At 41.4% G+C, this 18,583-nt stretch overlaps 1 protein-coding gene across 2 annotated transcripts in view; it reads left to right on the top strand.

Annotated features, from left to right (window-relative positions):
• The first annotated feature begins 363 nt into the window (after positions 1-363).
• The window catches only part of aox6 (aldehyde oxidase 6), a 37,090-nt gene continuing 18,870 nt past the window's right edge, over positions 364-18,583 (top strand). For both annotated transcript variants that reach the window (XR_013095807.1, XM_004563321.6), the window contains exons 1-5: positions 364-495; positions 9,115-9,172; positions 9,582-9,678; positions 14,090-14,198; positions 14,424-14,550. Coding sequence is in view for 1 of the 2 variants with exons in the window: in XM_004563321.6 (XP_004563378.3) it covers positions 442-495; positions 9,115-9,172; positions 9,582-9,678; positions 14,090-14,198; positions 14,424-14,550 (445 nt within the window). In the remaining variant the exon portion in view is untranslated. The remainder of the gene's footprint in view (positions 496-9,114; positions 9,173-9,581; positions 9,679-14,089; positions 14,199-14,423; positions 14,551-18,583) is intronic.

Here is an 18,583-nt window from a genome sequence, read left to right on the forward strand (position 1 = left end):
CGATGGGTCAGAAAAACACCACTTTTTGGGAATAGAAGTCAAGTCTTATTTCATTTTAAAGCTTTGAGTTATTCTTTTTAAATGTTTTTTTGTTTTCCAGAAAGGAAAAAAAACTAAATAAAATTTCACAACTGCTTATGCAATTCACCAAAACACCCAGAAAGCTCCAAACGATGAAATTTTATTTCTAAAAAATTATTATGTCCTATTGTAAACATAAGTAATTACATGCAAATTAATTTGAGTTTAGTTCATTTGTATTAAGTTTAATTAATTGGGTTTCACGTCACTTTGAAGTGTACCAAGAGAGAGTTGCTACACAAAGAAACCAGAATAAAGCATCTTATTTTGAAAGTGTCGGCAGACGGAAGCGCTAAGGGGTACTGAGCTACCTCCTGGAGATAAAGTCGTCGTCACGGTCTTTAGTCACGCACTTGAAAGATGTCTGCAGGAAAACAAGGAGACGCTCTGTGCTTCTTTATCAACGGGAAAAAGGTAGGTTTAGAGTTTTTTTTAATGTTATCATAGCGACCGTTTTGTTTTCTGACAGATAAAATCTGCACAGTTAGCAATTTCCGAGGTGACTTTTTACCTCGCGCTGCTGTTAGCAAAACTCTTAATATCATTTTTAGACAAGCACAGGTGAGTTAAAGTAAAACGTTTGCAAGTTGGAGGTGTAATGACCTTCACACATGTTGCGAAGTGAACAAAAATGCAGGAAGAAGAAGACCTTAGAAAGCTGTCATCTGTATTGGTTCTGAAAAGGTAAGGTGCAGAATAAGTGCAAGCACACACAGGACTGCGCATATTCTTACGGGTTTGTAAAAGAGAAACAAAATGGGCATTAAAAAAACTGAAAGCAGGCCAAGTTCTGCAAATCAAAGAGAAAACACCTGGCTGACTCACGCTGAGCGACAGTTTCTTTGTGTACCACACCGTTCAAACTTCTCCATCTTGGCCTCAAAACAAGATCCTGAGATTTCGGTGCAGGACTTTATGGCTCAGGGTGCTTTCACACGTGCGGTGTCAAGTCGTTTTTCCACCTCTTGCAGTGTATTTATGCAGGTGTGAACACAGTAATCGTTAGGTGTACATTACACATGTGAGCTAAAAACGTCCCATATGCGTTGTATTCTCAATGCATGGAGGTGCTTTAGATGTGCAAAGGTCTATACGGGCTAGCAACCAGCTGTGAAAGGAACGTAAATCCTCAGTTTTCTCACACAGCGCCTTCATCCTGTTCTCACTTTCGTTGCTCCTGCCCCAAAACCATCCGGCCAATGAGCGGACTCGGTGTTCTCACGTGGTTTGTAGTGACGCAATTTGGTTGGCTTGGAGGTCACTTTTGTTTTCACACAGAGAAAAAATTAACCAAAAGCTACAAGTTTACAAACTCATCAGCTGATTAGGACCAGAGTAAACAAGCTACAGGTTTGAAAACGCCCTAACATACCTCAAGCTGGAAGGATGTGCAACCAAAGCACAGGTGCTCTTCAACGTTGTCAAGTCCAGTTCACACTTCTTATTTAGACACGTGTGCCCAACATCCACCCATCCAACATCAGTTGTAGGTCGACTGGCAAGTAACGAGGTGGCCTGCAGAGAGGAGATCCAACATTAGAAGGCATGGTGCTCTACCAACAACCTTTACTCTGATGGTGGATTACAGGACGTCCAGGACGACCGTCTTCATCAGTGGTGCTGAGGTCGAGCAGGTAACAAGCTTGGAAATCCTTGAGGATCTGACGAGGTCTCTGTAAACCGCCTGTAAGATAAAGAAGTCCCTGAATCTATTCACCTCCTGAACAGGTCGTAACAGGTCAATACCTCTCCGACTTCTATTGTAACTAGGGCTGCCACGATTAGTCGACTAGTCACGATTACGTTGACTATCAAAATCGTCGACGACTAATTTAATAGTCGAGGCGTCGTTTGAAGCTTTGTAAGATTACAAAAGAGGCAGGAATAAGTAGTAGGATTTAAGAGTGTAATAACGGACTGAAACAGAAGATGGCAGCACTGCATATAAAAGGATGCCAGCTGCCGTTAAACCCCGAAGAAGCAGCTGTGTCCCAGAATTCATAGCGTGGCCCAGCTCAGTTTCCAACAATGGCGGCAGCTAGTTAGTTTTAATATTACTCTTATTATTCTTTCTGGGTCACAAAATAAACGTTTAACATATTTTCAGGCGAGAATGTAGCTGTGTAAACCTCAAATATCTGCTCAGTTTATCAAGACACCACATATTTTCAAAAGCGCTCCGACGTTTTCAGAGACGTCTGTTACCCACTAGCTCGATAGCTAGCCGGGGGCAAGGCTCACTACAGCCTGTGAGAACACCGGACTCCCGGCAGATCGTTTTCAAACACACCGCTGTCTTTCGCTGCTCAGGATAAATAAATAAATAAAAAAAAAATAAAAATATAAATATATATATATATATATATATATATATATATATATATATATATATATATATGTATATATATATATATGTATATATATGTATATATATGTATATATATGTATATATATGTATGTATATATATATGTATATGTATATATATGTATATGTATATATATATATATATATATATATATGTATATATATATACACATATATGTATATATACACATATATATACATATATACATACATACACACACATACACACACACATATATACATACACACACACATACACACATATATATATATATACACACACACACACACACACATCTCACTTAGATAACTTAAAAATGTTATGGTTTGGCTTTTTTTAGTATTTTATTTGTTCCTGAGTAAATCTGTTTGGCTGAGGTTATAGTTTTTACACAGCTGAATAAACGTCAAGCAGACAGCTGATTATCAGAAGTGTGAAATGTTAGAGAATATACTCCGGTGTCCTGTTATATTTTAGATAGCAAGGAGTTTATTAAACTTCACCGAGACAATCTGCAAATTTCATTAAAATTTAATAAACTATCATCTTGTCTTTATTTTTAGTTAGCACATACCTTAAACACTTAAAGCTGTAAGCTAATGATAGTTATATAAGAGCAGATGCTGCTGGTGCGTCCAATTCGCAAAAATAATCTGTGACTAGTCGACTATCAAAATAATCGTTTGTGGCAGCCCTAATTGTAACCACCAGTGTGGTATTGCACCTGAACAAAGGGCTCTGCAGCAGGTAGTAAAAGCAGATGACTGCACTGTTGGCACCCAGCTGCCTGCCATCACCTGAAACGCTTCATTCAGTGTAGCATGACCTCTGACCCCACTCATCCTCACAGTAGACTTTGGACAAATGAAATGAAATTCTTTTTTTAAACACTCAAAAAGAAACAAAAAAGTAAAGAAAACTAATTAGAAATTGCAAAACTATAACTTCTCTGAGCTGCTGTTGGGTTGCCCATAAATTAGTGGTGCGGATTTCCTTGTGCTTGTATACTAACAATAAAGTGAATAATCTGAATAGTTTTTCACTAATGATGGCAACATTATAATGCTTTTAATGCAAGAAGTCATGTGACAGTAAAATACATCATGCTGACCCCTTATAGCTCAAAAACGAAAGCAAACAACTGAGTGATAATTGTAGAAATATCTAAGTTGGCTTAAATGTTTAGCCTATAACTAGATTTTAATTCTACTTTTAACAAGTGGAGCTTGGTGATTAATTTTATTTAATCATAAAAATGCACATTAATTTAAATGTCAAATGTAAACTTTCACAGTAAAGTGTCATCGGTGCAGTTGACAGTTACTGTTGCCCCTGATTACATCCATCCATGTTACACCTGTCTTATATATTATTGTTCTTCTTAGAGATAAAACTCTAACATAGAGCTGGGCGACAGAACGATATGTATTGCGAAATAACTTTTTCTCGATAGAAAAATGAAACTATTGCGATAGACTCATCTCTCTCTCTCTTCCTCTCTTATAAAAAAAAATGAATAGCCAATACAAATTAAGTAGCGCAGAGCCGAACCAATCACAGCCGCAGTGCCACGTCACGTAACTTGTTACGTACAGCTCAAGTGCCAAGCCGCACATGTGTATTTGTTTGGGAAGCAGCCAGCCGCCATGCCGGCCGGGTAATGGAGGAAATGAGTGTGCCGACTAGAGGAAAAATCAACCGAGAGCTTGGGTGACCAGGTTACCAAAGAGAACACCGATGACGGTTCCAATGCCGGAGAGATTGTCGAAAGGAAAGGCCAGAGAAGTTCTGTAGTGATGAGGTATTTCGGCTATTTGAAGTCTGACAAAAAGAGTAACGCGCACTGTAAATTGTCCCAAAAGCATGTTCCCACAAAGTCTGGAAATACAACAAACCTTTTTTATCACCTGAAGCAGTGCCACCCACTAAAGCACGCTCAATCTCTGACTGAAAGCGCTAATTCGTCATCGAAAACAACCAGGGGAATCCCTGCGAAGCAGCAACAGTCAATTGAGTCGGCTTTCTCCAGCGTCTTACCATATCAGAATCAGAATCAGAATACTTTATTGATCCCTGGGGGAAATTATTTTTTGTTACAGTGCTCCATTTTAAACCAACATTAAGACAAGACAGACAATACGCTAACTAAGAATAGTACAATATATACATATACATACATACATACATAAGTCACTTATAAATAAATAGTTGGAAAAGAAACATGTGTAGCTGTAGCAGCAAACAGTGTGTTAAGTGGATGCGTTGTACAGGGAGATGGCCACAGGCAGGAATGATTTCCTGTGTCGTTCAGTGGTGCTTTTCGGTAATCTCAGTCTCTCACTGAACGAGCTCCTGTGACTGACCAACATGTCATGGAGTGGGTGGGAGGTGTTATCCAACATTGTCTTTATCTTGGACAGCATCCGCCTCTCCGACACCACCTTGAGGGAGTCTAGCTCCATCCCCACAACATTGCTGGCCTTACGGATCAGTTTATTAAGTCTGTTGGCATCTGCGACCCTCAGCCTGCTCCCCCAGCATGCAACAGCATAGAGGATCGCACTGGCCACCACAGACTCATAGAAAATCCTCAGCATTTTCTGGCAGATGTTGAAGGACCTCAGTCGCCTCAAAAAATAGAGACGACTCTGGCCCTTCCTGTAAAGTGCTGTGGTGTTTTTAGCCCAGTCCAGTTTATTGTCAATGTGTACTCCAAGGTATTTATAGTCCTCCACAATGTCAACACTGACCCCCTGGATTGAAACAGGGGTCAAGTGTTTCCTGGTCTTCCTGAAGTCCACGATCAGTTCCTTGGTCTTTGCCACGTTGAGCTGCAGATGATTCTGCTCACACCACGTGACAAAGGAGTCGACCACAGCCCGGTACTCTGTCTCATCATCCCTGCTGATGCATCCAACCACCGCAGAGTCATCAGAAAACTTCTGAAGATGGCATGTCTCTGTGCAGTGGCTGAAGTCTGTGGTGTAGAGGGTGAAGAGGAAGGGGGAGAGGACAGTCCCCTGTGGTGCCCCTGTGTTGCTAATCACCTTGTCAGACACACACTGTGGGAGACGTACATATTGTGGTCTTCCTGTCAGGTAATCAACAATCCAGGACACCAGAGAAGCATCCACCTGCATCGCTGCTAACTTATCACCCAGGAGGGTCGGCCTGATGGTGTTGCAAGCACTGGAAAAGTCAAAAAACATGACCCTCACAGTGCTCGCCGGCTGGTCCAGATGGGTGTAGACACGATTGAGCAGGTAGATGATGGCGTCCTCTGTTCCGAGACGAGGCTGATAAGCGAACTGAAGGGGATCCAGATGTGGTCTTACTATGGGTCGCAGCTGGTCCAGGATGAGCCTTTCCAGGGTCTTCATGATGTGGGAGGTCAGTGCCACGGGCCTGTAATCCTGGGGGCCACTGGGACGAGGCGTCTTTGGTACAGGGACGAGGCATGATGTCTTCCACATCACCGGGACCCTCTGCAGACTCAGACTCAGCATAAACAGTTTATGAAAGACTCCACACAGCTGGGGGGCACAGGCCTTGAGGACAAGGGGACTCACTCCGTCTGGTCCAGCAGACTTGCCTGAGTGAAGTCTCCTCATTTGCATCTCAACCTGGTATTGAGTGAAGGTGATGGGTGGGGGAGGGGTGTCAGGAATCTCACAGGAGGCAACATGTGAAGAGAGAGGCTGGCACAGTGGTGTGGCTCTGGATTCCAGGCTGACTGCAGGTGAGGTTGTGGGGGTGGGAGCAGACACTGTGGTGTCGAATCTATTGAAAAACAGATTCAACTCGTCGGCTCTATTCTCACCTCCCTCAGCTCCCCTGCTGTTGGTTGGCCTGAATCCAGTGATGGTCTTCATGCCCCTCCACACCTCTCTCATGCTGTTCTGCTGGAGTTTCCACTCCAGCTTCCTCCTGTAATTGTCCTTAGCCTCTCTGATCTTGTCCTTTAGTAACACCTGGACCTTCCTCACCTCCTCTTTGTTGCCCCCTCTGAAAGCCCTCTTCTTCTTGTTGAGGAGGGCTTTGATGTCCTTAGTCACCCACGGCTTGTTATTTGGGTAACAATGAACAGTGTGAGCTGGAACAATGGAGTCGGTGCAGAAAGTTATGTAGTCTGTGATACACTCAGTAAGCCCATTGATGTCCTCGGCGTGAGGCTCACAGAGTGTTTCCCAGTCGGTCACCTCGAAACAGCCCTGTAGTTCCGCTATTGCCTCCTCTGACCACCTCCTAACAGTCCTGGTGGTCACAGGTTCCCTCCTCACAATTGGCACATAGCGGGGGGTGAGGTGAATCAGGTTATGATCTGACCTACCAAGTGGGGGGAGGGAGGAGGAGCTGTATGCATCCTTGACGTTAGCATACAGTAAGTCTAAAGTTTTCTCTCCCCTGGTGGGACAGTCCACATATTGTTTGAATGTTGGTAGTGTATTGTCCAGTGATACATGGTTGAAGTCACCCGAGATCACAATAAAGGCACTCGGGTGCTGAGTCTGTAGCCGAGCTATGGCAGAGTGGATAGTGTCACATGCAGCTGTGGGGTTAGCAGAGGGGGGAACATAAACAGCCACCAAGATGACGTGAGAGAATTCCCTGGGTAAATAATACGGCCTGAGTCCAACAGCACACAGTTCAGTGTCCGGGCAACAAATCCTTTCTTTGATTGTTATGTTGGCAGGGTTACACCACCGGTTGTTAACTAAAACAGCAAGCCCACCTCCTTTACGCTTACCGCTAGCGATGCTGTCCCTGTCCGCCCGAACAGTGTGGAAGCCTTCCACGGAAGCATTCTCATCGGGAATGACCTGGTGCAGCCATGATTCGGTGAAACACATCAGGCTACACTCTCGGTATTCCCTCTGACTCCGTACCAGTGCTGAGAGCTCGTCAATTTTACTTGCCAACGATCGCACATTTCCCATCACGATAGACGGCAGACACGGTTTAAACCTCCTCCTCGCTTCGAGCCTCCGCTGTCTCACCGTCACCTTTTTTCTTCTCTTCTGTCCTTGACCTCTGCATCCCCGATGTGTTTTCCTCCAAATTTCAGCTGGTACTTCTGCGGGCACTTCTGCGGGCCTGGCCAGCGAGCCGGCCGGCATCAGGGCGATCAGCTGATCTCTGGAGTAAACAGTCCGTGCGTGTAGGAGATGTGCCGCGGTCCCGTTCCATGATAAAAGTAACAGTTCCACGGCCACCAGAAGAACAAAAACTCTCTCAATCCACATGATTGAGTAAGAGATAGAAAACGGAGGAAAATACAAGTCAGAAAAAAAAAGAATACGTAAGAAAAAAGAGCTAAACTAAGAGAAAAGCAGGAGCGACTGTAACAGGCTGCACGCTGGTTGGCGCATGCGCACTTGAATGACACTTGAATATGACATAAAAGCTAAGAGACATAGCAACATAACGAATGCCATAGCTTACTGTCTTGCTAAAGACATGATACCAATAAACACGGTCGAAAAGGAAGGATTCAAGCAGCTAATTAAGGTACTGGATCCTCGTTACCAACTCCCTGGACATAAACATTTCTCTCAGACAGCGCTTCCAAAGCAATATTATATAAGTTAGTCAATTTTGTCTCTTCTGTAAAATAAACTAAGATTTATTTTTAGAATTAATATTTTATTTCTAAGTGGAACTGACACTTTAGTAGTCTGTTTTGTTCTATTTTGAAACTTAAATGCTTTAGCGGCTACCTTTTGTGTAGTTTGTAATATTTGCCTTTATTTTGCCTAAACTGAAGCCTCATTTTAAGTACATCTGCCCTGTTTAACTTATTATGGGAAATAAATATTTAAATCAAAACAAGCTGCTGATTATTTCACATTGTACTTGTGAGCAACAGCACATTTAAATCTTACATGTATAGTTATTTGGCTTATATCGTGATATATATCGTTATCGAAAAAAAAACATATCGCGATATGAAAAAAATCTTATATCGCCCAGCTCTACTCTAACATTAAACTGACCGTCATCTAAGCTATAGGCAGCAGAAGAAACGTGCTGTACATTCAACACACAATCTGTTTAGTGCTTGACGTACCTCGTCACGTCTTCCACAGGCAGATGTGCCGATTACGTGCCCTCACTTGTTGCTTGTTTCTGATCAGAAACAAGCAACAACTGCCCTTTGTCTCCTCTCGTCCGACACAAATGGAGTTTTCTATCTCTTAACTATCACTTAGATAGCAGGCAGTGATCCACATGTGACTTTGAACATGGTTAATAAAATATTCAAATCACACAGATTATGAAGTCTTACCAGTGGAGATTTTAGAAACGATTCGGTGTGTTCTCCTGGTGCCATATTGTCTTGGTTCTGGTGGGGTTTTATTTTATTTATTTATTTTTTTAAATGCTTGAATGACTTGTAGGCTGGTGTTAAGTGGCTTAACAACCAAAAGAACATACTGGGAGTAGGTCGAGTGAAAAAGCGGTCAGTGTCCAAAGAAAAGCTTTGAAAGACCTTTAGAGAGCCAGGAGAAATATTGATCAAGAGTGCTTTAAAGTATTACAGGATAGTCTGGCTGCTTGGTGACAAAGTATAAAGAAATGAGGGCTGGCTCAAGACTTTTGCCCAGCACTGTATAAGCAAAATAAATGCAGATGTTAGAACTAATTTTCTTTGGTCCTGTTAAAACAGGTGACTGAGAACCATGCCGACCCGGAGACGATGCTGTTGCCCTTCCTCAGGCAGAAGAGTATCCTTCAGACCAGTTTTCAGTTCACCTTCGCTGTTTAAATGTTAATACTGGTGCTGTCAGCTGCGTTAAAACAGGCTAATCCGCGTTAATGCAGATTGGGCCCGTGTAAGGGTTACTCGGCATTAACGCGTTAATGCGGTTTAAACGCGTTAATGCTGTCATCACAACTAACGCGATTAACAATTAACCCATCTGGAGCGCAGACTGACTCAAAATCCCTGAAATGTCTGTCAACGCATTTCAGGCAGTTTGTCCGTTCTGTGCTCCAGATGGGTCGAGTGTGTTTATAAAAAAAAAAAAAAAAAAAATTTAATCGTGATGACCGTGTTAATGCTGACAGCCCTAGTTAATACCTTAGTTGTAAGCATTCGGTGGACTTGTCTTTATCCTTGACTGTTGACTTCAGTGAAATTAACTGGAACCAAGTACGGCTGCGGCGGAGGAGGCTGTGGAGCGTGCACAGTTATGGTGTCGCGCTACCAACCTGCAGCGAAATCCATCATGTATCCTTTATGACGTCACACCACCTGATGCTGCTGGGGGTTTTTTGTTTTTGTTTTTTTTCCCCATTTTTGGTCATTTTGTGGCTGTCTGTGCATATTTAATGCAAATATCAAAGTTTAAGATGAACTTTAAGATTCAGACTGCTCTAAATACTCAAGTTTTTTCCTACTTTTTAATCTGCACATTGGCTTTCAGTGTTTTTAGACCTTTTAGGGTCTCATAGAGACAGGGGTTTAAATGGCTTGTTTCAGGGGAAGAACTGAAGGACTCCTTAATGCGCCAGTATCAAATACATGAACTATGAATCATGCCACTGTAGAAGAGTCCATAAATATATAATCGAGGGGGAAAAAGTGTGAGTTCTGTGCTGTCAACCAACTTCACACTGTTTATGATTAATATGTGAGCAGCTAAAAGATGCCAGTGCAGTTGAACATCTGCTGTCAGTGTATGTTTCACTTGGGCACAACGTCAGCCTTAGGACTGGAAAAATCAATTTGTTTGGTCTCTCAGCCTCTTTAAGTGAAATTAGATTTGCAGAAAACAGGAGAGAGTGTAAGTGTTGGCTTGTAATGAGCAAGCCTGGTATGGATGACCACACTGAACTTGTTGGCTAATGGTCACTTCCCTCCCTGACAATGAAACAATACAGTCTGTTTGACTCATTCACCTTCCTGTAGCTGAGGAGGAGATAATGGGACACACACTGAGAGGAATCTGAAACGATGTCGAACAGAGATTTTAAAAATGAAGGACAAAACCACCGAACAGTTTAAAGCTGTCAGGTTTAGGGGATTTTTTTTTTTTTTTTTTTTTTTTTTTTGCCACAATCAGCCTTATTACACGGTCTAAAGCAGTGGTGGGGAGCTCCAGGCCTCAAGGGTCTGTGTCCTATAGGTTTTAGGTATCGCCCTGAGTCAACACACCTGAATCAAATGATTAGTTCATTACCAGCTTCTGGAAAACTTCGAGACATGTTGAGGAGGTAATTTAGCCATTTGAATCAGCTCTGTTGGATCAAGGACACGTCTAAAACCTGCAGGACAGCGGCCTTTGAGGCCTGGAGTTGCACCACACCAGGGCCCGTATCCCTAAAGAATCTTTGTGCAAAAAGTGGCTCCTAGCGGCCAAATTCTAAGAAAATTCTCAGAGTCATGACGTTTTCTTAGAATTTCCCCTAAAAGTGACACGACAATCCCAGTTAATATAAAAGCTATTCCTCAAGATTCCTAGCGCTTAAAAGGGCTCCTAAGGCGAGATCTGCTAAGAGCAGGGAAGAGGACTTTTAGTGGCTTAGGAGTTCCCCTAAGCAGCTGCACAAAATGGCCAACAGAAGAGGCAGGAGAGATGTCCTGCAAACACTGGATGACAGGGAATTATTGAGATGCTACAGATTGGATCGTGCAGGAATCATGTTTGTGGTGGGTCTCCTTAGAGATGCAATTACTTCACCAACTCGACGCCACAACGCTATTACACCGGAGACGAAAGTAATCACAACCCTGAGGTATTTGGCAACCGGGAAAATGCAACAATGCAGCAGTGATGACTTGGGTCTGCAATCACAGACATTGCTAAAAGCTGAGCCGTGTTACCCTCGTTAAGACCACACTGGACTTGTAACGTTGTGATTTCTACTTCATTAAGGACAGCCTCTTGAGATAGGCCATCTTGTTTTCAACGGGGTCCATATGGGAGTGAAAGTACAAAATATGCCAGCTAGGATATTAATATGAGCAAATAAGACACGAATCATTATTTGAACAGGGTGTAATGACTTTAAGTTTTCACATATTTTGGATTCTAATGGCTATAACCCCTACAGCTTACTATTCATTTTCCAGATATTTTCTTGAATGTGAAATATTATTTACAATTACAGTCAGCATAAGATTAGAGTGTATAATATGTTTATTGATTTGAGGGTACATCCTTTGCTCATTATCACCAAAAGCTTATTTCCATCAAACTTGTAGGATCAACCAATCACGGCTTTTGAAATGATGACTCATACCTAGCAACGGGGTCAACCACACCTCCTCACTAAGATAGGATTTTCCATCCATTCCTTGCTCAGAGTTCACTGAAAATGTTCTGGAATCACTTCTAAGCTAAAACTCCTGGCAAGGAATTTTTAGGTTAAGTTAGGAGCTCTCTGAGAGGATTCTCAGAATCTTTAGGGATACGGGCCCAGATCTTTAAAAAAAAAAACAGACATGGTGAGTATCATTTTGGTATTTTACTTGCGCACATTATCTTCACTGTGGCTGAAAAATTCCCTTCGTGGCACGCACGAGGGCTGTTCCTGCATCCAGTAGAATCTCTGGATTAGTTTGGGGTTATATTCTTGAACGTTTCACCCTGCTTGTTTTGTTTCACAACATGTCCTAGCTGTCAAAGAATCCTTCCACCAGCTCTGGCTCCGGTTTTGGATCCAAAAGTTAGTTTAGCTGGAACTTGGCTCAGCTATGTTTATACTTAGTATCACAAACTATAATATATTTTCCTGTGACTAGTGCAGGTGGTGCTGAGACGATAGCAGGCAGAGTGGAAACACTGGTAATACTGGTCCACATTGCATCACTTTAAAATAAAAGGTGCTGTACTTACTGCTAGTAGGTCTAACAGTAGCTGTGTGCACTGTAACAGATGAAGCCCCTCCCTGTGGATGCACAGTTGGGATGTTGACAGTAACATTTGGTTTGTCCTGAAGATGTGGGTTCGGGTTAGGGCTGCTCAATTAATCGAATTTTAATCACGATTACGATCTGGGCTTTCAACGATCATTAAAAATGACTGAGCCGATTATTAGCACCTCCCTCGTGCTTTACTCTCGCGCTGCTCCGTGTGGCAAATCGAGCGCACCTCTCTGCATTTCGAACACACGTCACAACAATTAAGAGGACCGAGGAAGCAGAATTTATTTGGAGAGGAGTGACTGCCGTTGGTTGAAAAGAGGTAAAAAAAAAAAAAAAAAAAAAAAAAACCTTCAGTGGTGTGGAAACATTATGGGTTGGCGGAGTCAGACGTGGATCAAGTAGACACAGTGTGTAAACTTTGCTACGGTGTCGTAGCTGCACCACAGAGCAACACTGCAAAGTTCACTAAACATAGATGTTTACATTTTTCATTTATTTTTTTATATTGCAAACATTTGCACTGTTATCAGTATTTGCACACTATTTTATATTATTTTTAATGTCATTATTCAATACATTGTTATTGTTAACCCTTTAAAGCCGGTCAGAGCGGCACGCTCCGTTTTGCGTAACTATTTTTAAATCCCTGTAGAACCTGAACCGTGTAAGCTAGCGCAATAATTTTTTTTGCATATGAAACCAGAGGAGTTGTACTTACATCTGATGCCATCAGCTTGTCCTCTGTCACGGTTTCCTTCCACATATAGCTTTGCAAAAATTGCATAAAAAGCGCTTGCAGGAACAAAAACCTAATATTCCAGAAACACGCTTTGCCGATCCGATCAGCTGTTCGTAACACTTCCCACATTGAACAAGACGTCAACGCGAACTATCGCATGTACGTCATTTCCTGCCCGAAACGGGAAGTGATGTCATTTTCGCGGAAAATGAAGTTTTTGGTGTTTTTTTTTGTTTTTTTTGTTTTTTTTTACTTGCAGGCCTTAAAAGCCTATACTGGTGCTTTTATAAGTCATGTTTGACTTTTCTGAATTGTTTCTGGGATGCTTAGAACTCGAATTGCACTGCTTTAAATAGTTTATTTTGATGCACATGCTGTTTTATTTGCATCATAGGATTGTTTTTTTGTTTTTCCTGCAGTATATAAAAATTGGTGTATCTCCAAAATAAAATTATGAAGACACTCAAAATAAATTTCCTGTTGTAAACTATTTTTTGCAACTATTTTTTTTTATTTAAAGTTTTGAGGGACAAGCCTCTTAAATTTCTCCAAGTAGAAATATATGTAAAAAAACAAATGTTTTTTTTTTTTTTTTTTTTTTTTTTTTTTAGTTTATTGCACTTTTTTGCAATTAATGTAGTTACTATGGACTTAATGCATATATATTATTAAAATATGGGCTATAACAGTTGTATTGATGTATAGCAACTTGAAATGCTCCCACAAATGGCACTACAGCATGTAAAAAAAATAATATAAGCTCTGGTGGACTTGGTTCTATAGTAGGTCTTAAAGGGTTAAATAAACGTCAAATAATCGAGATCTCAATTTCAGTGAAAATAATCGTGATTATCATTTTTGCCATAATCGAGCAGCCCTAGTTCGGGTGTTCTGTGCAGGTCTTTTCTTTGTGGAGATAGTTGTAGAGAAGAAGCTTTAGAAAACAGTACAGGTGCATGTAGTGTTGTTTTAGTGGTATTACTGCTTAATCTGCTAATACTTGCCTTAAGTCACCTTTACTTGTACCATCAGCCATTACTCAGCCAACGCCTGCCTGCTGCCGCTCTGTCAGCTCCACGGAGCCGCAGTCACCACAGTGGAGGGCATTGGCAGCACCAAGACCAGGATCCACCCGGTGCAGGTCAGTTCCAGGGACACCCCTGTTATTTATGTCATCTACGTTTATTTGGAAAGTTCGCTTTTATTCCAAAACATTCCTCCTGATGAGTTGTTTGGCTAATTCTGTGATTACATTTTAATGGCCAACTTTATTTACATGCAAACAAACTGTAAACCAAGTGGGGGGGGGGAAAAAACAACTGCAAACACAAGATAAACTGTTAGGTTTGTGGTTATGTCCTTCCAGGAGCGAATAGCCAAGGCTCACGGCTCCCAGTGTGGCTTCTGCACTCCGGGGATGGTGATGTCCACGTACGCTCTGCTGAGGAACAAACCGCAGCCCACCATGGACGACATCACCCAGGCTCTGGCTGGTGTGTTCACTCTCATTTGAGTTGTTTGTTTTTCTGCTGTCATAGTTTGTCACATGTAACGGTGAATAGTTGTGTTGCCCAACTTTTGTCCTTCCTGTCAGTAAATGGTACAGTCACTCTCTCCAGTCAGCTGAACACACAGTACTTTTTTAGGAGAGTAACCACTCTGACTTAAAAGCATTCAGATATTCTACTTTTTTCTTGGGGGCTCTTTTGAATTTTGAAGGTTATGGCTTGTAGTTAATGAAAATCAGAAATCCAGTATTAATTATGGGAATATTTATTGAGATGAATAAAAAAAGATTTGTAGTACAGAAATGTCCAGACTGTAGGAGTCAGGTAAGGCGTGTTGGCTGGCAGGTCAAGTTTATTTATAACTAACTCGGTCACACTAGCTGCAGGGCTCGCAAAATTTCAAAATCCCTGGTAGCCCTTCAGGCAGGGACTCTTCAGTTTTTGGTAGCCCAAAATAAATTTAAGTAGCCTGAATTAAAAAAAAAGAGCAATTTTTTGATTGATTTGTTTCTTGTTTTGTTTCCTTTACAATATTGTACTTTAATGTATAATATTGTAAAGGAAACAAAACATTAATCAAAAAATTGTTGAAATGCAAATTACAACATTGTATAAAAATTACAATCATCAACTCAAATACTTGGTTCTGATTGAACAGAAATTTCTATGAACTTGTAAGAACTAGGGCTGGGCGATATATCAAAAATTTATCGTTACCGAAATTTATGACTCTCATCGACGTCATTTTGCCCATGTCGGTAAATTCGGTATTTAAAAAAAAAAAAAGAAAAGGCATGTGCAGGTTGGCGATGTTCATGTCCCTTTAAGACGCTGTGCTACGTTACAGACTTGACGGGGTGGAGTCACATGACTCTACTACCTGTAACAAGACGAGACACGGGTGAACAAATGGAGGACGATTTAAATGTTGAAGCAGCAGCGACGGAGGTAGAGCTGGTGGAGGAGGAAGAGGAGATGCTTGTTAACAAAAAAAATGCATCATCAATCGTTTGGCAACATTTTGGATTCAACAAGGATGATATTGATCAAAAAAATTGTTAAATGTAAACTCTGCAAAAAGACTGTTGCGTCAAGTCAAGGTAACACAACCAACCTCTTCCGCCATGCAGCACAACCATGTGATTCAATTCGAAGACATAAAAAAAGCTCAAAGCGAGAAGAGAGTAGGAGGACCAGCAAAAACGTCTTCCTCCACCAGGCAGCGGTCAATAACCGAAGCATTTGCTAGTACTCAACTATATGAGCGAACTTCAAAAAGATGGCAAGAAATCACAAATGCTATAGGCTACCGCATAGCAAAAGACATGGCTCCTATTGCTACAGTGGAACGCAACGGGTTCAGACACTTCATATCTCTTGTCAATTATTTTCATAAACTCCCATCACGAAAATATTTTTCAAAAACTATCATTCCCAGCATGTACAGCACAGAGAGGGAAAAGGTTGCTGCTGAATTGAGATACGTTAAGCACGTTGCAGCCACATCCGATCTCTGGTCCAGCCGTGCAATGGAGCCGTATATTAGTCTCACAGTTCATTACATCGACAACAAATGAGAGCTGCGTACCAGAGTGCTCGAGACGGCCTATTTTCCATCTGATCACACGGGGGAGATGGTTGGACAGGGGTTGAGAGCGATGCTGTCTGCATGGAACATCAGTGAAGAGGACCTTGTTGCTATAACAACTGACAACGGCCCAAATATTGTGAAAGCTGTCAAGCGGGTTTTCAGTTCTGGAGGAAACATTGTGACATGCCTCAGATCCTGCCTGAAACCTGACATGGTCAATATGCTTGTGTTTCTTAGCAAGAACCTGGAGTAAACACTACTCAGGTAAACATCTACAACAGTAGTTTGACTGAACCGCTCAGGATACCAAGTCTGCTGCTGCCCCTTGTTGAAGTGCCCTGTTCAAGCCCTGCCTAATTTTAACTATCAGTGTTCTATTGAAGTTTTTTGCAAACAGCACTATTTAATGTTTTTGTTTAAGAGTTTATAGTTTTCACTAGTCACATGGCAGTGTTTAGTATTTATTATAGTTTTTTCTGTGTTCAATTGACATTTGTGTTTGTGACATTATTTGTTTACAAGTTATAGTACCTCAAGGCCTTAGCAGAGAGGCCTTTGTCCATGATGGCATTACATTTGCACAATCATTGTTTACTTTGTGAATAGCCAATGTGAAACATATTTATTATTAAACTATTTTGTTTACAAGGGATACACATTTTTTTAGAGAGCATGGTTACATATTGTATCCTACACTTTTTATTTTGTTCAGTTAATAAATCTTAACCACTAAAAGTACTTGCTACTATTGTCTTCATTTATTTTCAGTGACATTTTACAGTCCTTTAAAGTGGTAATAATATAATTGCAATGAATAGGTCTAGGGGGAATAATATTATCAAAATAACTGGAGGAACTATGCTGCCTGCCACAGCCCCATCAAATGGAAAAAAAATGTTTGTTTTTTGGCACTTGGGGTGGTTATCAACCTCGATAATGATAAATGGACAACTGATCAATTTATCGTGATATTGATTTTAGGCCATATCGCCCAGCCCTAGTAAGAACTGTGTAGGACATGAATCACTCTGTGTCAGATCCTGAATTCGAAATTTCCACTGAAGTCACAGGTAAGAGGCAAGTGGAACCAAGATCGAGGCCATTTGCTTTTTGAAGTTTGCAAAGACTGCTAAATTGTGCCAGTGGTAGTTCACTCTTTGCAACATAGTACGCTGTTTTAAACTGATTTTCAGGTTTATTTTAAGTATGTAATTTGCAATTACTGCTCAGTATTGCAGACTGAGCAATATGTGCTTCTTTTGTGGTTCGGACTCCTTCTGACATTTCTTTGGAGGTGGAGGAACATCACAGTAATTGCTTAAAGGAGCTTCTTCGACATCTTTAAGAGTTCTAAACAAATGTCTGTCCTCCTCCAGAAAATCTTATGTACGCAAACACGCGTTGCAACTTCTTATCTTGTGCGCGTTTTTTATTTTGACAGCGAATGCACACCTGCGGACCACTTATGTGCAGCCCTGGTTATTTAGCTCGTCATATTGCAGCCACAGAAATTATTTTGTCCATGAAACCATAAAGCTGCACTTTCTTTTTGCCTTATAGTCTGATTTGTCATAACTTCTCCGTTTTGTGGTAAGCTTTTCTTTGGCTGTCACTTCTTCACCCTGACCTGTCTTATTTGGCTCAGCAGAACTAAAATATATATCCTGCTGCTTTTACACGCGCACTCACATAAGCTCAGCGATTCTCTGCGCGATCAACCTCTCACATGTTTAAGCTGCGGGAGATTTCACTTGTCATGTTTGCATAGTAAGCTAACGATTGATAAGACGATGTCAGAGGAATTGGTGCACAAATTATCATCACTCACAGATCAGTGCTGTCGCTCTCTATACACAGTTCGCGCGATTGCAAAGTGAAAGCAAAAAAACAAGCGCAAATTCAAACGCGACTTCAATATGTCACATATTGACAGTGGCTCACCGATGCCAATGACATAATTACCCAGCTACATTTCCGAAAGAATGCAAAAGCATTGACATATATTTTTTCCTTCCTACGATAGGCCAAAAGGGCAGGGCAGAGATAGATTTTGGTAGCCCGACTGGAAAAATCGCTAGCCCCGGGACGTCGGGCTAGCGATTTTGCGAGCCCTGAGCTGACTTTTGACAAATGCTGGTTGGAGAATGGGACGCCATTCCACATTAGTGTGTGACCAGCATGAGGAGGAGGTGCCAGGCTGCTATCCCTGCGCAAATACTTTTTGTGTAAAGCTTATTTATTTTTAAAAACATTTGAAGATGATTAATTAAAGGCCGGTCGAAGCGGGCACGCTCCGTTTTGCATAACTATTTTCAATCCCGGTAGAATTGCAACCACATAAGCTAGCGGAATAATTTTTTTTCTTTTTTTTTTTTTTTTTTTGCATAAAACCGGAGGACTTGCATCTCATGCATTCAGCTTGCGCTA

The sequence above is a fragment of the Maylandia zebra genome, linkage group LG23, assembly GCF_041146795.1.
Source record: "Maylandia zebra isolate NMK-2024a linkage group LG23, Mzebra_GT3a, whole genome shotgun sequence".
Taxonomy (NCBI): Eukaryota; Metazoa; Chordata; class Actinopteri; order Cichliformes; family Cichlidae; genus Maylandia; species Maylandia zebra.